The sequence below is a fragment of the Paralichthys olivaceus genome, chromosome 14 (assembly GCF_024713975.1).
Source record: "Paralichthys olivaceus isolate ysfri-2021 chromosome 14, ASM2471397v2, whole genome shotgun sequence".
In the NCBI taxonomy this organism is placed as follows: domain Eukaryota; kingdom Metazoa; phylum Chordata; class Actinopteri; order Pleuronectiformes; family Paralichthyidae; genus Paralichthys; species Paralichthys olivaceus.
Genome location: NC_091106.1, coordinates 17140085 through 17161270, shown reverse-complemented (window position 1 = coordinate 17161270; position 21186 = coordinate 17140085). Strand labels below are relative to the sequence as shown.

The following is a 21186-nucleotide window of genomic DNA, read 5'->3' as shown; positions in this document are numbered from 1 at the left end:
TGTGTGTGTGTGTGTGTGTGTGTGTGCTCATTTTTGTTACCTTCTCCTGTATAAACATTGACCTTGTCAGGACCAGTGGTCGTCATGGGGACCAAAGCCTGGTCCTAATGAGGCAAAACTTCATTTCTGAGGTCCTGGTCAAGGTTGGAGGTAAGATGTGAGTTGTGGTTAGGTTAATGTCATGGTTGAGGTTAGCGATTAAGTTTTGGTTAGGCTGTCCATTGGAAGTCAAGGCAAAGTCCTAATAAGGATATCTGCACAAACCTGTGTGTGCGTGCATGTGCGTGCGTGCGTGTCTGCTTGTATTTGCTATTTGAAACTTGTTTACGTCATTACTGCCCATCTTCAGGAGGAATATATTTTATCTCAATGGGACGTTCCTGTTTAAATAAAGGATAAATCAAAAAAAGAAATAAAATGCAATCTAATTGGTTGTTTAATTAATTTGAATTTAGATGAGTTTAGTTTGGTTTAGTTAAGCTACATACATACATACACAATATATGAATGAAATGTAAAAAAAAATATGTGTGGAGTGCGGTAGAAAACCAGTAATGGCTTATATATATGAAAGCCACACCCTATTCAACAAAAGGTATAAAATCTTCACTTGGCGTGTCTTCACAAGACAACATACATTTATGAAGGATGCTAGAAAAAGACGACCAGTGTTTTTTCATTTGAAAGTAAAAATTCAAAAGTAGTGAAATACAGGGAAAGGTTTATTAGTACAAATATGGATGAGCCAAAAAAATAACATGTAACGTCTCGTGGGCTTTATTCAAGTAATTTATGATGCACATCATTCCTGCCGCCTGCCATTGTTTTGTCATTAATATAAGGTTTTTTGGGGGGGGTTCATTCTTTCATGGTCTTATATCAGCAAAAATCTGAACCTGAATGATCCAGAGAGACTCAGAGAGATGACACGCTGGGCAAAAGCTCATAAGGGGGCGGGGGGGAAATAACCTTGTCTTGACAAATTGACCCCTTTACCTGTTCCTTGTACCGCTTCCTCATGCAGTCCACACACACACACACACACACACACACACACACACACACACACACAGAGAGACACACACTCCCATCATTTACATATGGAGCTTGCAGTCCTTTCAAAGTGGCTTTCACGGAACATTGTGCTGATAATGATCTCGGTCGTGAGGGAGAGACACAGATCTCCAGAGACCATCTCACCATAAGACAAGGGGGGAAAGAGGATAAAACTCTGACTGTACTCCAACTCAAAGGACTCGAACACTGTCTTTCCTCCCAACCGAGCGCCCCCCCACCCCTCTCTCTCCAATAAGCCCTCTTGTGTTTTTTAATTGGCAGAAATTAATCTTTAGGATGTAGATGGTAGATTTACATTCATTAAAAGTCAAGAGAGGAAGCCAGGCTTGATGCTAATCAAATCTGCTTAATTATGCTTAACATGAGTATCTCCAGGGGAAGAGAGAGAGAGAGAGAGAGGAAGAGAGAGAGATAGCTAACTCGAACTTTTTACTTTTTTGTCTTTGATAACTCCTGCTGAGTCTGGCCTTTTCCTTGCCAAAAAAGAAATGTCACGACTCTCTTTCTCCGTCTGTGGAAAATACACCGATAAAGCCATCAGCGTTGAGCCGAGCTGATTCATGTTGTAAATTCTCACCTTAAACTGTTACCAAGCAGAGAAATGTTCAGTTTCTAACCTCGCAGGCCGCAGCTCTGTGACTTTTTTATTAAGGTCGTGGAATCGTCTCATAATAGATCTGATGATAGATTATATGAACCCAGGTAATCTACAAAAAAGTGGCATAAACAAGGAGCTGGTGAGTAATACGCCGGCCGGAAGAAATGATTTGTGATTACAACCTTTCATCCGTTTTAGTTCATCCATCCACGGTGTTAAAGATAACCCTGGAGGTACTGGAGGTTGCAGGAGGCCCTGGTGGGAAGTGACTTTTTCTCACAACAGGAAGGTCACAGGTTTAATTCATGCAGCAGCTATTGTGCTTAAAATCCCCTGAAATGAAACAATGAGCTGATACTTGACATAAAAACTCTCCTGTGAACTATAAAAACATAATATGCGATACACAGGGGAAGAGAAAAACTAAGTCCTATTCATATTACAGGGGAACTCCGTTGAATTTGTTGGATTGAATTAAATAAAATATCTTGTTCAATTGCATCAATTTTGATTCTCGCACATGTCACAATGTCCAATGCTAAATCGGTGGAGGTCAATTTTACTGCTAAGACCTAATCCTCAAATCTGCACACCATCCATTTTTCCACCTGGAACAATTTCTCCTTCTCTAAATATTACTGAGTGAATTAATATTTCATATCTTCTATTATTCCTCTAATTTCTTCACTACAGTGTGATTCTTGCATTTCATCCTCTTTCACTTGACTCCGTTCATTGCACTGGTTTGTTGCTAGAATATTTCTGGAGGAAATAGATGATGTGTTTATCAATTTCTCCTTTTTTTGTGGGCTTCGATCTCAGGTAGACTAATTAAATTAAGGATTCAGTGGGAAACAACACGTCAGATTTCAGTCAGATGCATTCTTCCTCTTTGCCAAAGATTTAAATCTAGTCTCAGACACCTTTTCTTTACTTTCTCCTCCGTCTGAGACAAATAGACACAATGTCCTCAAAGAAATCTGGCTGCCTTTTTTTTCCCTCTATAACAGTTCATATTCCTCTTGCCATATCATGCCACTGTGAGCCAAAGCGGCAAAGATAATGCTCATGTTGTGTTGCTGTTTGAAAGCCAAGCTCCGGTCCTTTCCACATGTCTGTTTTGGCCAGTGAGCAGCAGAAGCATGAGGGAAATGTGTAGGTGGCTAGATCAGCCGATGAAGTGTAAATACCACTCAATCTGTTCTCATTAGAGGAGTAAAAACATACGAATCACTTCGCCTCTATTAAAAGTGCCCCAGGGCCCCTGGTTAAGTGTGTGTGTGCGTGTGTGTGTGTGTGGGAGGCCAAGAGGGGGGTCAAAGAATGATGTTTTGGCATTTGTGTCTGCAGAGGGGATCTGAAATGCCACCACCATCAACGCTGCTTAATTCTCACAAACACACTCTTAATCTGAACAGACAATCCGTTCTGACAGCCACTGTTATGATTCAAATCAACTTGGAGTGAAGAGTGCGTGTGTGTGCGTGTGTGTGCGTGTGTGTGCGTGTGTGTGTGTGTGTGTGTGTGTGTGCTCATGTGAGTGAGAGAGGGTGTCATTGTGTTTTGGTATGTGATTAGGTGTCTTTGTGTGTGTATGACCAAGATATCACACATCCATTCCACATTCCCCTATGATAATGTGGATTGATTATGGATATGATAATGAGAGGCCGGCGCGGCGTCGCGACCTTCACAAGGTCTAATTGAAACAAGCGTTGGTCCTCCGAAGCACTTATCAAGTCACACAGCACATCATTAATCACGGAGAATACAAGCTGTCACTGTAACACACACACACACTATATTTTTTTTGTTTTTGTAACACACACTCATGCTCTCTCTTCTGTCTCCTTTCTTTCTCTCTCCCTCTCTCTCTCTCTCACTCTCACACACACATCCACACACACATGCACACATGCACAATGCAAGCTGTCACTACAATATGCCTGGTATTGTCTTCTTTTAAGCAAAGTGGACAGCTAGTCCACCCTCCATCTCTATCTTCTACAAGAAAAGTTGAGGAACAGACTGTTGGAGTTAAACCTTGAAAAACACAAAACACACACACACACACACACGACGAGAGAGGGAATGCTTAAACAATTCAACAAATATGAACAGCTGTTCCCTGCACCCAAACTCGACTGAAATTGAATTAGCTCAAGTTGTTTTACTACCTGCTTTTATTAGAACACAATTTAACAACCAAATGTGATTCCAATGTCTGATTAAGGCGGCATATGGTGCCTACCTGTTAAACACAACGTGTTCAATAGCAGCTTAACGCCTCAGTGAGCCACTCGAATAAACTAATAAGCCCAATATCATATTAGTCATTACATAGTCCAACACACAAAATTCCAATCTGATAAAAAAGTGGTTTCATTATCATCAAAGGGAAAACACAAGGGAGCTTGCATGCGCGGCATCGATGCCATCACCAACTTTGTTAATTGTTATTCAATTAACTGCCTTTGTTAATGAAACCAATTAATGGCCTTAAAACAAGCAGGGAGATATACGATTATTATGCATCTATGCAGAAGACAGCTAATTACAACTGTAAATCAATCAATTCTACATTAATCTGCTTGGAAAACGTCCAAAAACAACAAAGTCACCAAAAGACTTTGGAAGTTTTTTTTTCTTAACATATTTTGATTGCCATGTCATTATCCTGTGTAATGATTGTTAACGATCCTGTAAAGAGTTTATGATCCAATTTCCTTGCTATGAATTTAATTGGGACCTAAATAGTATAATCTTACAGTATAAAAGGGTGGTGTATTGGAGTACGCCCCAGCAAGGTCACAGAACTCCTCTCAGGGCAAATACAGTCAGTGGAGCTTCACATTACTGGAGGATGAGAGTCAGACAGGTTACAGAAAAATTCACAAAGCTGTCACTTAAGTACCAGAATACCTACTGCATGTGATCTTTGTTTTATAGAACGTGTTCAGATCCATTCAATTTCTTCACATTCTTTTTTCAATTGTGGCCTTATGATAAAACACTCGATACCCCATAATCCATTATCCATGCTTCTTATCTTACGAGGGTTGTGGGTGGGGGGCTGGAGCCCAGCTGACATGAGGCGAGAGTCGGGGTAAAACCTGGACAGGTCACCAGCCTATTGCAGGGCCAACATACAGAGACCATCAACCGCTCACGATCACATTCCTGCAATTTAGAGTCTCCTCTTAACCAAAGCTGCATGTCTTTGGACTGTGGGAGGAAGTCAGAGTGGCCACGTCGTCCACTAACCAGAAGGTCAGCGGTTTGATCCCCAGTTCCTCCACTCAAGTGGCTGAACCCTAAATTACCCCTGTGCAGAGACTGGAAAAGCCTGGAAACCCACTGCACCACTACCATAATACTTCACTACCACAATGACCAAGTGAAGGTAGAATTATTTTTTTTAACAAAAGGAAAAACTTAAATATCACATTGATTCATGAGAAAATATTCAAAATTAGTGGGTATAAGCAGGTTTTTTTAATGTGTCTAAAACTGAAGCTATCTTGCCAAATTAGCACACTGACCTGGGTGTAACGTTTCCCTCACTGCCGATCAGAGCCAGAGCCGATTACAACTAGTGTCTGCTTCACAGTCATTCGACCCAGGATTGAACCCATTCCTGTTGCAGACAAAAACCAGATGTTAGCAGGGGTTAGTGTTCATTAAGGTTCACTCTGCCATGACCACCCCACACTAGGTCTGTGTCCCATCTTGGCCATCCCAGTGAAAATGCCTGTCTTTGAGATGCTGATTTTAAAAGGCACATCTTGTCTATAGTTCTCAATCCCACCTCAACACAGGATCTCCAGACAACCAGCTCTAAGAAGAGTCTCAGTTTCTCCAAACTGTTTTTTCCTTTTTAAATAAATTTGCAAACATCTATATTATCATGTTCCCTCTTTGGGGATTGGGTGAAGACTGATGCTGCTTTCAAGAGACAATGTTTAATTTAGGATTGTACAAACATCAACAGACCATCCTTCCTTATACATAAAGAACTTCTAATCAGTCCAGTCTAATTATTTTTGATAATATCCACTGCCTACACCTGAGCCGTAATTGCAACACATAGATCTTTCACTTTTTAAATGAGACTGCCCTCATTTATCAGAAAAATAATCCGTGGCCTGGATAATTATCAGACGTACAAACATAAACACCCTCAGAAGTTGTGATGTGAGGACCTGCTTGCCTCTTAAGTTTATACAGTCATGTGACCTGACCAGTGCCCTAGTTGAACACCTCTTAGATGTTTATGCATATGTGGACGCTAATCTCTCAGTCAGGACTATGGGATTTGGGAATATTTTGTTTTACAGAGATCAAAGTAGCCAGTTTGGATCAGGAGAAACCCTTCAAACACATCAAACAGAGAGCAATGCATCCTAAATCTCACGCCCACAGTAGCCAATCAAGCCATGCATAACTCTTACCCTTTGTAAAATAAAGGGATTCTCAAAATGGGTCTCCCACATCAACATCTCATGCAGCTCACCCCCCACAGAGGCCAGGGGTTGTTTAGGCTTATTGGCTATCAAGGAGAGCCACTGCACTGTATCTGTATGCCTTTCATACTTGGCTAACACGATGGTGGTATTGAGGAACAGAGAGATACTGTGTTAAGAGATCAAAGCGGCCGTACAGAGACTTAGACTCGCAGGCTGTCAGTCAAGATGGCGAGACAAAGCAGGAGAAGACAGAAATGCTTACGCGCACACACTCTCCTGCTCACTCACCGGCTCTCTCTGCGGTGTGCCTGCGAGGGGTGAAGCGCTACTGTCAGATGACTTAGGGGCTACTCATTTGGAGACATCTACGGCACTGCATGAAAACCCAAACTCACACACACAGAGGCACACACACACACACACTACTCATACAAGACTCACCGAGGAGAGGTCACATCTAGCCTTTATATTGGCCTGTGGAGGAATGTTCTGTGCTCTCAGCATTTTCCCTCGTCCAGAAGATGAATCGAGTTATTTTACAGACAGTGAAGAAACAAAACAATGCTGCTGTTAGATACGTGATGTAGTGTCTTCATTTCTGGTTGATCAAAGATGGCTTTATTTTGTCAACTTTGCAGTATACCTCTTAGATTTTTAGATAGAGTGCAGAAATAAGAAAGGCAAGGTTTCTGGACGTCCTGCTGTAACAAATGACCCTTGTTTATGTCTTATTTTTTTGGATAGTATGTTGACTGTAGATGGGATCACTCCTGTCTGTTTTTATTGTACTGTGCAATATTCCACCAGTATATTTACCTTTTTCACCTAGTGTGACTAGAAAGATAATTTTCTTTGTAAAATGCTCCAGAAAATTCCACTTCTAATGACAAAAGGATTGTAAGAATATCACAGTTTTGCTCCATTCTAAAATGAGCAAAGACAGACAAACAAAAAAATGAAAGTATTGAATTGCTCTGAACAACATATTGGAAAACTCATGATAAGATCTTGGACACAATCTAAAACCCATAGAAGATCTTTACCTCAGATTGGAATAAGGATGATAACACCACCTGGTGGCCGTTGACTGCAACATTTTAATTTAGATACTGTTCCACATGGACAACAACATGAAATAGCAGAATTTGGAAAATGCCTTGTGTTTACACAAAATAACAAAAAATCTTAACTCATGGACATAAAAAGACAAAATAAAAGACATTTCCTCATGAAAAGTGCAACACAAGTTCAGAAATTGTAATTATGATCCTAAATTAAGGCAGGATGACAACACTGATACCACTCTGAACTTTTTACAAATGGTGGTAGAAGAAACTCGGAGCAAGCCTAAATATGAGTCAGAAAGGCTGAGTGTGCCCTCATGCTTGGAGATGGCTTATGTTCTTGAACGTCTGTGGCTGACGCCTCTACACAAAAACTCTGGCTCGAGTCACTGCAAAGAACAGGATGCATGTTTGTCGCCGTGGTGGTGCAGAAGACAGATGGCCCACACAAATGGCTGTAGAGGCCATGGTAAGTGCAGATCCAGGAACAGGTTAAGATCCTATTAAATGTCCAACACTATGGTTTTCACCTTCAGTTTGTGCAGTTTTCAGAAGCCTGAAAGAGAAAATATACATACAGGAGTGATATTACTGATTATTATTATTTATTATTATGATGTCTTTTCTAAGAATAAAACTACCCTTGCTTTATGGGCAGGTTACATCTGTGCTCAAGACTTTGGAAATATGTTTGCAAGATTGAGGTGAAATACATGGTTGGGTGAGCTCGTCTGCAAGTTTGATAAATGTGAAAAACTCCCAAGCTTCACCACAACAAATATCAGGGACTCACATTGAACATTTTTGCTTTTGGGGAGGCTTTCTGTGATGATAACTCCCTTGACAACAAGATATTTTCCCTTTAGCGGTTGTCATCGATTGTAATTGGTATTTCACTTCATGATGCTGTCACTCAAAAGATGCAAGTCCCAAATAATACACATAGAAAGAATGCGAGAACGTGATCATAGCAAATATTTGAGCAGTTAACATGAAAGAGGCGATCCAAATCCAAACAGTCCAAACAGACATGAGAGTGGACGTGGATGTGTCCTGTACAGTATGTTGTGATGTTGTGTAAAGCCAGTTTGTTTACCTTCAGGGACTCAGACGCTTTACGCAGCTCTTTGATGACAGCAGACAGGGCCTCTGGGTTGATGCCCTGCTCACACAGTCTCACACATATGGACAGAGACTCCATGTCCAAACCAGTATTCAGCAACCTGGAGATCTCCAGCAGCACTGTGGTGGGGGAACACGGGACACATGAGAACTACTTGCATTACGTGTCTGGTTAGAAAACATGATCTGCTACATGTCTTGATAAGTTATGGGTTAGCAAAGAAAGCTATTAGCAAGAGGGTTTTAATTTATTCAATAGATACATTCAATAAAAACATGTAGTTACCGTCCATTGTCTCCCGGACTGCGTTTAGGTTTGTGTTAGCTGCACTTGCCATGGTGGAAGGGGAACAGTTAGCCGACGCTGGCTAACAAATAACACTTAAATATCTCTCTGACTCGATACAGGACGAAACTGTTATCTCTAACACCTCAGCCCGGCTACAAACGTCTCGTGTTCGTTTCAGATAATATATATATATTTATACATATATATATAAAATATTAGAAACCATTAAAAGGAAGCAAAATTCGTAGCTAGTTAGCCACCTAGCCTGCTAAGCTCGAAAGCGGAACTGAAGGAGGAAGTGACGACACTGATTCTTGCTGTGATTGGCTGGCGGGGACTTCCTGTGGCGTTCCCATTGGCTGACGGGTCCTTTTGGGCGAAATTGAAATAAACGTTTGAACCCCTCGCTGCTTGTTGCTCGCTGGCTCCTCCATGAAGGTCGTTTTTTAACCGTGTCTCTGCTGATCCAGGTCCTTTAACAGATGTAAGTACCAACATCAAACCTATCACGTTAATAGAGACACACACCTTTGTTATTTCTAGGTAATGTGGTGTGTACTGCAGCTAATCTGGTGAGTAGCCTCGCTCTGCTTATGCAACAGACAGGAAGCTCTTTAACACGAAGTAATGTTGTCAACTAACCAACCTGACGAAACTCAGGTTTTAGTTTCAGTTGTTTTTATGTTCTATCAACTGTGAACCTTCAATGTCCTCCCCCCTGTTCCCTGCTAAGATGGGGGACCAAGTCGAGCTTCAGATCGCCCCAGAGACCCCAGGCAGACCCTCCATTAGAAACCCATTTGAGAGTCCTAATGACTACCACCACCTCCGTGAACCCCTGGTGCCAAGTCCATCCGTCTTCAAGTCCAAGTCCTGTAAAGCTGTGAGTATGACCACACAACCTGCGTCCATCACCTCATGTTTTTTTTTACAACCAATGCTTTGGGACACACCTTACTACAAACCTGTTAACATTGTTTTATATCCACCAGCTCAGCTAAAGGTTGTTTTTAGTCGTTTCTTCACTTCCTCCCCTGTCTGCTCCTCCAGACTCCACCCAAGTTTAACTGGTCTATTGATGAAATGGCCAGTCTTCTCCCAGTCCACATAGACCCAGAGGAAATCCAGCGACAGTCGTTTTACCTCAGCCAGACAAGGTACGAACTGAAAACGAAGTAGTTTTGGCTCGGTCATAAACATACAGTTGTGTTCATTTTACCTGTACAGAACCAAATCCCAACATTAAAGAGAAACCGAACAGTTCCCAAAGTGAGAGAGAAAAAATAAAATAAATTGCATACAACTGTATGTAGGTGATGAGCAAGCCATTGTGACAAATTCTTTGAGTTGCTTTACTTAACCAAGCACCTCTTGATATAATAATTTTTTTTACATCTAGGATGGATTCTGACATTGAGGAAAAGCGTCAAAATGCTATTGAGCAGGTATGGGGTATTAATTATATCCACATTATGTAATGATATAAAAGTCAAATTTGTAATAATTTTATAGATCATTTTTGTTAATGTGTCATTTTTGTCTCTCAATAAAGTTTTTCACCAAAGGAGCCATCGTACCTTCCCCCTGGGCAGCACCAAACACTCGCAAAGCCCCTCAGATCTTTAAAAAAGGTCCTGAAATTCTTTTATAGTCACATTATTCTTCTGTTATTTTCTTGAGTTTTATTTTGTATTCTGTTTCCTTTATTTCATATTCATCTTGTATTTTGCATGTTTGTGCTTTGTAGGTTCTGGGTCTGCAATGATTGCAGAAGAACAAGAAAAAGTCTCAGGTATGTGTGTTTCACATATCTGTCTGCATTACTTTCCCCATCTCTTCTTTATAATGAGTTTTCAATCTCTCTTTTCTATGTTTGTTGCACAGTTGCGTGTCAGACAACTCTGTCATTACCTTTGGCGTTTGATTTGGAGAAAGTACTAGGTAAGCCTCAAATAAATGTCAGCACAATCACACCTGAGTATGATAGAATATTCTACCATCAAGTCATGTCTGTCTGTTTGTGTGGTTCTATCCTCTCCTCAGGGGAATATTACCGCTACGAGGAAGCATGTGATGCTGTGCAGGAGAGCCTCAGTTCCTCCTCCTTGAGACGAAAACTCTTCCTCGATGGTCAGGGCAGTTACAGCGGCTCTGACAGCTCAAACCCGCCAAGCCCAGAGAGATGCCATGTCATACAGGAGACGCCTTCTCTGACCCGACGAGAGAGGGCTGCAGGTGGGGTTGAAGGTGCTGAGGGAGAAGAAGCCATGTCATCTGTGTTTTCCTCCCCGTTATCCTGCGGTTTGTCTGCTCCGACTCCCTCTACGGTGAGTGTAGTGTATTGAATTCACACAATGATTATTTCACCATATACTTGGTACACTTTGTCAAAGCACAATAGATTATAAGTCAAATTTTGTTTTAATATAAGATCAGTAGTATTGTTTTTGAAAATTTATTTTCTGTTTTCATATCTGGAGCCATTAGTTAAATCATCAATGCAATCATTCATCGCTGAGCTGAAAAACCACTTTATCCGGCTATATCATTCATGGAAATTGAAAAAAGCATGTAACAACTTAACTGAACATTTGAGCTCCTGCTGATTTCCTCATACATAATGACTCATACATGTCATTGTTTTGTCTTTAGGGCCAATTCTCGTCCAGCCCCATCCAACATGGCTGCTTCCGGGACTGCAGCCTTGGCAGCATCAACAGTCCGCTGTTCCCTGATAGGTCGTCTCCTGCAGGCCTCGTCTCCCCCACAATTTCTCCTATTGTTGCACATATAGCACGCACACCCATTGGCTCAGGTAGACCATTTGTTTCGTAACTTATCCTAATTTATGATGATTTAAAGTCATTTTTTCCAGAGACTTGGTTTAAACTAATTTTCTCTTCAACCTTAATCTGTGATCTTTTGAAGCTGAGAGGACGCAGTCGACCAATGTGACTCCACTCAGTGCTCCCCTGGAAGTACATGTCACCTCCTGCAATGAGAGTCCATTCGTCGAGGGCTGCTCTCCCATTCATAGCTGCTCTCCCATTCATAGCTGCTCTCCACACCACCTACGTTGTCACACTGAGCCCCGGCACAATGTCAGAACTAAGCCAAGGCCCAGAGTCCGCTGCTGGGCTTCCCCTCCCCTCATCTCCCCCATCCTCAACCCTAAGCTCTTAGACTATCATGAGGCTGAGGACCAACTTCCCTCTTGTTCCTTTTCTCTCCCATCAATGGAGCTTGATCCATCGTCGCCCCTGCCCCAGGAATGTCACCCTGCTGCCATTGGGAGAGTTATCCTGGATCCTATGGAACCTGTGAAAATGGAGGAGGGCAAGGAGGCTGGGATAGAAGGGAGACTGGAGGAAGAGGAGGAAGCTGGGGGGCTTTTGGAACAGCTGACCAGCTCTCGCATGGGCAATGTATCAGTAACAGAAAGCTCCCACATGTTTGTATCTCTGGCAGAGGGAAGCAGCATACGCTACGATTCCAGCATGCAGGTTTGTCATCCACTGTGTCCTATGCCACGCTATATGTGTAACCAACTCTCATATGATTGTTGTATCGTTCTTCACAATGTCTAATTGATTTATTTGGGTTTATTTAGGTGGACAGTGGGTACAACACTACCTCAGCAGGCACTGCCAGCCTGATTGATGGCCTCAGCTCAGACTGTCACAGCAAGGAGTCCTTCAGTTCAAACCTGGCAGAGGAAGCCTTCCAACTTAGCAGATACACTAAAACAAAGGTACATTTGACCTTTTATAAACATGCACAGGGTTCAGGAAATTTGAGCTTGTGTCTTTAGACCTAATGTAATATCAGCTCTTCATGGAAGTATCTTGCAGACTTTATTAAATCAAAACATCTTATAAATCTGTGGCAGATTATGTTTTGTGATGCGCTTATATAATGCACAAGCATTATATCCATATATATATTAGACTTTTGTTATGTTGCTACTAATTAAATTTATATCATGATAGTTTTTCTTTTATTGCCTGGCCCTAATTGTACATGCTGAAAAATATCTTTTCATTTTACTAAAACAAATGTTCTTATTTTCCAGGCATGTTATCCCCACCACTGAGATGAGTGCATTTTAAAGAGACACTTCTTCAAAGATGATGATCTTGCAATCAAATCCAAGTTTACACTTTGTTCGGGGCATTTATGTTTAATCGGTTAAATTTGGGTAAATGGGGTCAAATCATAGGGGTTGTTGGTTCTTCTAAGGTATTGATTTGCTTTTTTTAGGTGCCTGACTGAAAGTAAATGCTTTATCACAGTGTGTTTTATCACAGGTTAGAAGGGAGTTGACTTAAAATCTACAATACTAAATAAAACCCAGTAACTGGGTGTGATAAAGGGTGAGGAACAAATGTCAATTCTGTATCGAACTTGCACATTATTCAACTTGAATGCTGTATTGATGCTAAAGCCATTATTTCAATTTTCTTTGGTGCTGATGTGATCAATGTGGTAGATCCTGACTTTCAGATGACATCAGATTTGTACTGTATGTTTTTATAAAACTGTTAATCATGATGTTTTATAGGACAAAAGCTTTTTTTCTTTTATGGAATGAGTAAGAATTGTTTTAATTCAGGATGCTTGTGGATCTTATTTGGATTGTTAGAATATTTATTCCCAAGTAAGATGCACTGAATGATGCCACTTGTGAATTAAAAGCTGACTGAGCCAATGATTTGCCATTTTCCTATATATTTAAGAATGGTCTGGATCATTGTTACATTAAAACAACTTGAATTCTTTGTCTGACGTAAAGACCAATTTTTAATTGATTCACAATTATGATCAAATTACTTTATTGGACCAAACTATGTCAGTGAGATTTAAAACATATTTTATTGAAAGGACAGAATTTAAGCATGAAAGTGGGAGAGAGAAGGGGAGAGATATGCAGTGAATTGCCAGGTTGAAACCAAACCTGCTGCTGTAGAGGACTCTAGCCTTCATTCACAGTGAGATTTGAAATAGTTGTAGTACAGTTACATGTTTATTGTAGGAATAAATCATCTGGGTAGAGGTGATTTGACTAATACTTAAATACTATAAAAACTCAATATTGATAGTAAGAATGTCTGTATTTTTAACATGAAGTAAAAAGCGAGGCCATGGACAACAATGCTCTGTCAGTGTTACAACACACTTTGTACTTCAAGTTATTAGGTTCAAGAAAAAACACGAACATGTTTAAAAAAAGCACTTTAATAATTCAGCTGTCTACTTTGCTGTTACATGACAAGATATAGTGCATGTATTACTTGTCTTTGTCAACAAGTTAAATCATAAAAAGACATGTTACAAAAAGTAGTTTGATTATTTGATCTAAGTTTAACAGTTATTTATGCCACTGCATCAAAGAGCCCAGATTCTCCGTTTATAGACTTGTAAGATTTCTTGATTTGGTGTTCTGGTGTGTTTTTCTGTCACTGTTCCTGTTTTGGTTTCTTGGCCTGTGGTTCAACATCTGGGGCTGGAACACTCACACCAGGGATCTGAAATAGAGTCAGGGAACTTGTGAAAAAATGTTTTGTGAAGCAATCTGGACAAATCTCTTACTGGGACTTAGTGAAAACAGCATGTTAACATTTCCTTAGAAATAATTTGCAAATGCAAATGACCTGCTGAAGCACAAACTGGGGGAAGAGAATTTTCCCTGAACTAAAATTAAAGATATAAAAAGATAGTCATAATGGCAGCAGAGGTAAAACCCCTGTCCACTTCAGTCAGTCCTTACCACAGGGTCGATCAGAGACATGCGGATCTTCTGGTGCTGAATATTGGAGTCGTCCAGGCTGATAGTGACCTTCACCTTGTCAAATATGTGGAAGGTGTGCTGCTCTATGGTCAGAGAGGGGCCCTGAACACATTAACAGAAGATTTAAACACTGTGTAGAGTATGAAGCAATTATGTAATTAAAACTCAACTGAATATTTTCATTAGATCCAAATGCCATAAAATGAAATGAATTTAATTAAGTGTTGTACCTCTTCATCAAAAACAAGGTTCGGGACGGTTTTGTTTTTGCCGTCAAAGAAAACTGTTCCTTCCAGACCAAACTTAGGGATGAGAACAATGATCGCGTTTTTCCTCACAAACAGAACGAATCCCTCTTCGTTAAGAATGCCTCGACTCTTGAAGAACAACTGCAAAGAGATCACCTGTATTAAAAGCCTGAATTGTGCAGTGTTGTGTTATGTTGTAGTTTTTCTCCTCAAACCAGTGTTTACCTGTGTGTGGAAGGCCACAGACGCCCTCTGAGCATACTGAGACATCTTGTGTCTGTAGTTGAGGTTGTTGCAGAGGGCTGACTGCTTATGTTTGTCCATTAAATCTGGGTAGGTGCTATCTGCTCCTATGGCCACTGCCAGCAGGCGGTGAACTATTATATCTGCGTATCTGTGTGGGGGGAGGGTAGATGGAAGAAAATGAATGACATAAGTAGGTCCGACCAAACTATGGTTAGTTTGGCAACTGTGCACATTTCTGTGTTATAAAGGCCCGACACACCAAGATTTGTAGAATATCTGTTGTCGTACCTTCTAATAGGTGATGTGAAGTGTGTATAAATGGGCGAAGCAAGGCCGTAGTGGTGGAAGTCGCTGTCCATGCCAGAACAGAAATAGACGGCCTGCATCATGCAGCGAGTGGCCAAGATGCGCAGCAGCGTGTTGAAGTATGGGAAGCTGTCCACTTTGGCCACGTCAAGGGAGTCAGCCAGCGCCTTGGCTGAGTCCGTGTGGATCTCCACATTCTGAGAGGAGAAGGAAACAAAATGTTTGTCAAACTAAAATGAAAATACCTGGATGACAGGGAATCTTCCGACCCCTTAAATTATATTTAGGCAAGAGCATTGTCACTCCTTGAGGGCCTCACCTGCAGGTTAGAAACCACTGATTTACAGGGGGGTTTTTTGTCTGTGTTTCTTTGCAACATTTTTTATCAGAAAAACTATTTCATAAAAGTGAATTCCCACTTAAATCTATTTTTACAGCTCACATTTAGACGTTTGAATTTACTTGCATTTGATGCAAACCATATCAGCTACTCATAACTGCTCAAGTGAATTATATTATCTTAACAAATTTGCATATAACGTGAAAACCGACACTTTTCCTGCAGGACCATCTGTCTTCACTCACCATGGACTTTGCAGCCTTGAGCAGGACGTCGTAGTTGGACGGAGGCGGCGCTGGATGTTTCCTCAGCAGAGCGCACTCTGAAAATTCATCGAAAATCTTCTGGGCGACTGAAATGTTTGCCAGCAACATGAACTCCTCCACCATGGAGTTCGTCTCCCTAATAACCAAGAAACAAGTTTCCTTACATGCAAATCCAAAACAACATGACACAAAGAGCCACACTGAAAAAGTTTTACTGGAGTTAATGGTTTCAAAAAGGATCCTTCCTTTTCAAAGTTACCTACATGAGTTCTTTGGTCTGGAGGTCAATGGGGTCGTGGGTTTCACTGTCGATGTGGAAACGAACCTCCAAGGACGACAGCGTCAATGCCCTGGAGCGCATCAAAAAGCAAATCATCTTAAATACAGTTTAAATATTTAGCAGTTATTGGAAACATGGTGTATTTTAAGTTCTCAGTTGAGGCATAATACAAAAACAAGCCAATAGCATTTCATGCCAGTACCATTGGAATGTACCATCCCATATTTTACTGTCTATTCTTCTGCTTCTACGTGTCCTAATTGTCCCTACCCTTTCTCTATCCTCTGCTTCTTGAGGATTTTGGCGAGTTTGTTGAGACCCCGAAGACTCTTGGTTGTATCGTCATTCTTGTTGGCGTCATCGATTCTCATCTGGGCCTCAGCGTAGGTCAGAGATGCCTGGACCAGGTCGTAACATAGAAGGAGAGATAAAGAAACATTAGGATGGCATAACAATATTACCTGGACAACAAAATGTGCTTAAAAATGCACATTTTATTATAGTCTGATATTGTATTGTCTCTGGTTGTTTATCTGGGTATTTGTACTGTACCTTGGAGTTAATGACACTTTTTGTGAACCGCGTCTTCAGAATTTCAGCCTTGTGGTTCATCTCCCAGATACACGAGAAAGCGAGCCTTGTAAAAGACAAGTGACCAGAATGAGACACAGTCTTAAAAACATTCAGAACATCAAAAACAGCAGTTTGACTTTAGAAGTACAAATCTTCAGTCCTCACCTCTCCACGTTGGAGCGCAGTGAACAAAGATTGGAGCTGAGCAGCTCAGGGACCATGTCTATCCTCTGTTGGACACAACATCAAACACATTTACTCTGAGATTTTTTAAATAGATTTAAAATTGACAATGTTCTGAAAGCAACAACATCCAAAATGTCAACAAATCTTTTTCAAACTTCTTAAGTAAGTAAACTGTAATAGTGATGGTAGAAGGGTGTCAATGTGAAAAAGTGTCTTGAGTCAAATAGCTGAAAACAGCAAACTACCAACATTGAATAGACTCTTACAGGATTTTAACAAATATATAAATCACAATATTTATTGAGCTCACAGCTGCAGGGCTTTATGATCTGTTGTAAAACCTGTAGACAGTTTAACATTAGGATTCAGTTGGGTGTGTGTCTCCGCACCTTCCCACACAGGTAGACAGTGGTTCCACGGTTGGCGGCCTCTTTGTCCATAGCGTTACCAGGTCTGATGAAGTGACTGACATCAGCGATGTGGACCCCCACCTACAGCAAACAAATAATCCCAGGAAACTCAAATTAAATGTCAACACAGAGAAATTACTAGTCTTTATTAGTCGTGCATGTTTAGAGGTTTTGTACCTCAAGGTTTCCGTTTTCCAGCTCTCTGCAATGCAGGGCATCGTCGATATCTGTACATCCTGGAGGATCCACGCTGCACACCGTCAGATGCCTCAGGTCCTCCCTCTTTCCCATTTCCTGAACCACACATCCACATTCATTTCCTATTTACACACTGACCTATACATATGTGCTTTCAGTGGGTATGACGTTACCTCTGGTGTGATGGCCCACGGCATCTTGGGAAGGAAACTGAGCACAGCCTGAGAGAAGGCCTGGTGGGGGACATCGTGCTCCAGTAGCAACACCGCCTGCTCTGTGTCCTTTTCTCCTGCACTGCCCAGGCTGCGCACAAAGTGACCCTAACAAAGAGGAAAAAATATTTCTCTGCACGGGAAAACCTTCTTGTCTTATTTTTGTGCATTTTATCACAGGTGTGAGGAAAAACATGAGCATTTCAAATTCCTGTCAAACTTCTCACAGTTGAATATCTAAAAGATTTGACAGTCTAAAGATGTTTCAACTCACATTTGGATATCTGGAGTCTTTGGGCCAGCCATCGATGGCCACCATGATCCTTTGGCCTGCCAGAGTGGACGCCTGGCGCGTTTCAATGCGAATACGTGGGATACGGCGGTCTGCTGGGGTGAAAAGGTGACGGGTTGACTGTATGAAAAGGAAAAGAAAAGGTCAGTGCTGTGGCGTAAGAGACATGAAAGTCCTGGACAACTTGTACATACAGTATTCAGAGTTTATTCTGCACACTACATGACATTCATTCATGTCTTTATCTACCATAGGCCCCATCTCCACAACAGCTACACCAAAATAACAGTAATGACAGTTTTTTAAGGAAAGATGGGACAGAAATGACTAAAACATACAAATCGAGGATAGCTTCAATCTTTAAACAAACAAACATCACACCTCTTTAATTTGGGAGACATTAAGCATGCCACAGAACGGCCTCCAGTTCCTTTTGATGATGCCCACTACTTTGCCTGTGGGTTTCCTGGCTGCTTCAGCGACAGATATCCTCAACTGCTCAGACACATGGGAACAAGAACAACATTAAAATAGCTACAAAGAGCTCATCTGGGATGCACTGTAAAGCATTTAAAAAAAATACTGGTTCTCTTTTTTGTGTATACTTCCAGAAAATATATCCATTGAGCATAAACAAAACCAGTGTAATTGCCCTTCAATCAATTCAAAACCCAACTCACAGCTTTGTCCTCCTCCTCTTCTTCAACATCATCATCCTTTGCAGCACCATCATCCTGTAGCACGACTGACGAGGGCGCCACCCACTGATTTCGTGGCAGCAGCTGCACAGCAACCACATCCTGGTACACTGCTCTGTTGAGGTGCTGAAGACCCTGAAGGAGAACCTGAGCACAGACAGTAAAGAACTTTAATTATGTGCATGCACTTTTCTGTCATAGTAGAAAAGCCTCTTCCTTCAAACTAGCGTCTCAACACAAAGTGACAAATTATCACCCAATCCCTGATGAGGTTTAAGAGATCCTCAAATTTACAGGCTCATACCTCTGTGCTATCTTCCCCTTCTCCCTGGACAAAGACTGTGGCCTCCAGGTAGTTGTCTCTGCTGGCTCTGAAGGTGCCTTGGAGGAAGGAGCCATTCTTAATTCCTGCTTGGATCTTTGACAGAGGGAGGTGCTCAGGGAATAACACCCTACTGTTAGTGATTTCATTCTGCCAGAGGAAAAAAAAAAAGAGAGAAAGATGTCACATACAGTTAGGGTAAAAAAAAAAAGGCAGGAGTGTAAACGGGAGATACAGATACAAAAATCAATATCTCCTGGGCCTTAAACTTGACATAGATTTGTCTCTCATTTTAATGTCTTAAAGTTGTGTACGTTTACCTTGTCATCATTGGACAATGCTAGACGATCCACAAGCTCAGGGTTTGCTATCAGACTCTTGATGTACTCTTCAACTGAAACATGAATGAATAAATACTTGTCACAAAGGTTTAAATACAACTGATGCTGTCTGAAAATGTGTACTTGTATACATCAGAATGAGCAGTGGTTGAGTCAGAGTTGAATCAAGTTTTCACAAATGTTTTTAGGTGGTGGATATTGATGCTCTGAACTGTTCTATAACAAATTACATTTGTACACCAGCAGGCCGCTCTCCTCTGCCTTCCGCTTGTTGTCTTCGTCATTGGTGAGGAGGACCACCTTGAGCCCATCTGTGTCAGACTCAAACTTCTTCAAGTGCTGGCTGTACCACTTGGCTGCCACGCGGATTGCACGGTCGTTACGGTCGTTGGCGCTCTCCCCTGGTTCCCTTTCAATAAATGTTTCTCTGAAGGGAAGACAAAAAAAGAACAAATCTATTTGTGGAACAGGTATATCAATTTCAATTTCCTGTATGTGCAAACATACTTGGCAAATAAAAGAATTCTGATTCTGAGAGATGATGTCTAATAAGGAGATCCTCCTGTGAGGGAGCATAGGCGTGGTACCTTTAGGTGCAACTGTCGTTACTATTATGCAATGAAGATGATTATCAGTAAAATCCATCAGTGGCGTCATCATACCTGTGGTGTTCGTTGGTAAATGTGTAGACGTGTTTCTCTTTGTCGTGTATGATGTCCTTCAGGCGTTTATAGATCGGTGCACTGCGGTGTCGAACCTCCTGCAGCACAGTCTGAAGGACGATCACATTGCGAATCACAGGATCCTCCAACACGTCAATCTGCACGACAGGGAAAATAAATGTAAACACAATGTGAAAGAAAAAGCAGACCTTTTCACATTTAAAATAATACCTTTGCATAAATATCTTGTTTAATCGAGAAGTCACCATCACCTTAGTTTGGGTTAGACCTCCAGTGCAGTAAGTATATAAACTATACTATATTAACTAATATTACAGTCAGAGAAGTGTAAAGGGGAAACATTATAGTAACCAGTCCACATGTTCACACTGTACATATTCTGTTTTCAAAGTATATATTACTTTTTATTCCACATTTCTTTTATATCTCCTTACATTTATAAATGTAATATCATTAGGTTTAATAACCGAGATTTTACTGTATCTCTTTGGGATTATCACGGATGATGTATCATGTTGTATCGAGCACAAATATAAAATGAAAAGGTCAAACTCTTGTTTTTTACCTGGTGCAGCACCACGTTCGTGTCAGGGATCAGATAATGTGGATACGGGCACAGGTTGCTCTCTACACACGCGTCTGTCTGCAGCTCCGTGGACTCCTGTTTGCATTCAGTACAAGCTTCGCTCCCGCACCAAATATCGTCCCGCAGATAGTGCTCCCGCACGATCTTCACCACGCCGCCCGACCTCGTCTTCCTCACGAAGGTTTTAGACTTCAGCATGATGACGATCAGAGTCTCAACAGGTTGAATCCTGGTGTTTTTAGCTCCACCACAAGCAAGCAGCTAGCTAGTTGTCCATGTGTAAACCGAGTGAGTGGGCCGAACAAAACCTTCCCGGGTGTTTAGAAAAAAACCCATGAAAAAACATTGAATATGTTCGTTTGTAATCAATTTAAATCATTTTTGGAGTTTGAGTTTAAGAATGATTCACACTTAACTCAAAGAAATACATTAGTTTGTTATAAAAAACAATTTGTAAAATCTGTGTCTGAGTTTTGGTTGACCATCTAATTCTTGCTCAATGAAAACAGACAGAACAGCGGCTGATTGGCCGGTTCCATAAGAAGTACTTTATCTGATAGCGCCCCTGTGTTCGGGAGGAGGTACTGCACGGCTG

General features: G+C 41.2%; 3 protein-coding genes across 3 annotated transcripts; 1 reads left to right on the top strand and 2 right to left on the bottom strand.

Annotated features, from left to right (window-relative positions):
• Positions 1-7218: 7218 nt before the first annotated feature.
• On the bottom strand, positions 7219-8925 carry mzt1 (mitotic spindle organizing protein 1). Its single transcript, XM_020107573.2, has 3 exons — positions 8614-8925; positions 8302-8447; positions 7219-7761 (listed from the first exon to the last, which is right to left on the bottom strand). The coding sequence occupies exons 1-3, from the start codon at positions 8663-8665 to the stop codon at positions 7738-7740; spliced, it is 222 nt and encodes a 73-aa protein (XP_019963132.1). The 5' UTR covers positions 8666-8925; the 3' UTR covers positions 7219-7737.
• Positions 8926-8960: 35 nt separating this feature from the next.
• bora (bora aurora kinase A activator) lies at positions 8961-13324 on the top strand. The gene is made up of 12 exons (XM_020107572.2): positions 8961-9100; positions 9350-9499; positions 9667-9773; positions 10016-10061; positions 10169-10247; positions 10364-10408; positions 10501-10557; positions 10660-10943; positions 11269-11431; positions 11545-12119; positions 12227-12367; positions 12689-13324. The coding sequence occupies exons 2-12, from the start codon at positions 9350-9352 to the stop codon at positions 12707-12709; spliced, it is 1668 nt and encodes a 555-aa protein (XP_019963131.2). The 5' UTR covers positions 8961-9100; the 3' UTR covers positions 12710-13324.
• A 509-nt stretch (positions 13325-13833) lies between these two features.
• dis3 (DIS3 exosome endoribonuclease and 3'-5' exoribonuclease) lies at positions 13834-20916 on the bottom strand. Its single transcript, XM_020107570.2, has 21 exons — positions 20571-20916; positions 19985-20142; positions 19553-19749; positions 19302-19375; positions 18964-19131; positions 18642-18806; positions 18343-18456; positions 17944-18081; positions 17631-17777; positions 17437-17553; positions 17239-17340; positions 16829-16893; positions 16643-16727; positions 16361-16488; positions 16074-16160; positions 15790-15946; positions 15187-15401; positions 14878-15046; positions 14635-14793; positions 14384-14506; positions 13834-14141 (listed from the first exon to the last, which is right to left on the bottom strand). Exons 1-21 carry the CDS (start codon positions 20787-20789, stop codon positions 14073-14075), a joined length of 2856 nt encoding a protein of 951 aa, XP_019963129.1. The 5' UTR covers positions 20790-20916; the 3' UTR covers positions 13834-14072.
• Positions 20917-21186: the final 270 nt, after the last annotated feature.

Bases quoted from the DNA above. Each gene is read 5' to 3' on its own strand.
- mzt1 (XM_020107573.2), bottom strand. From the start codon at position 8,665: ATGGCAAGTGCAGCTAACACAAACCTAAACGCAGTCCGGGAGACAATG. The intron at 8,448-8,613 runs GTAACTACATGT...CCCCCACCACAG, and splicing joins AGTCCGGGAGACAATGGACG to TGCTGCTGGAGATCTCCAGG. The intron at 7,762-8,301 runs GTAAACAAACTG...TTTCTCTTTCAG, and splicing joins AAGCGTCTGAGTCCCTGAAG to GCTTCTGAAAACTGCACAAA.
- bora (XM_020107572.2), top strand. From the start codon at position 9,350: ATGGGGGACCAAGTCGAGCTTCAGATCGCCCCAGAGACCCCAGGCAGA. The intron at 10,409-10,500 runs GTATGTGTGTTT...TTTGTTGCACAG, and splicing joins AGAACAAGAAAAAGTCTCAG to TTGCGTGTCAGACAACTCTG. The intron at 10,558-10,659 runs GTAAGCCTCAAA...TCCTCTCCTCAG, and splicing joins TGATTTGGAGAAAGTACTAG to GGGAATATTACCGCTACGAG.
- dis3 (XM_020107570.2), bottom strand. From the start codon at position 20,789: ATGCTGAAGTCTAAAACCTTCGTGAGGAAGACGAGGTCGGGCGGCGTG. The intron at 17,554-17,630 runs GTAACGTCATAC...TGTGTGGTTCAG, and splicing joins CGTGGGCCATCACACCAGAG to GAAATGGGAAAGAGGGAGGA. The intron at 14,142-14,383 runs GTAAGGACTGAC...ACTCTATTTCAG, and splicing joins TGTCTCTGATCGACCCTGTG to ATCCCTGGTGTGAGTGTTCC.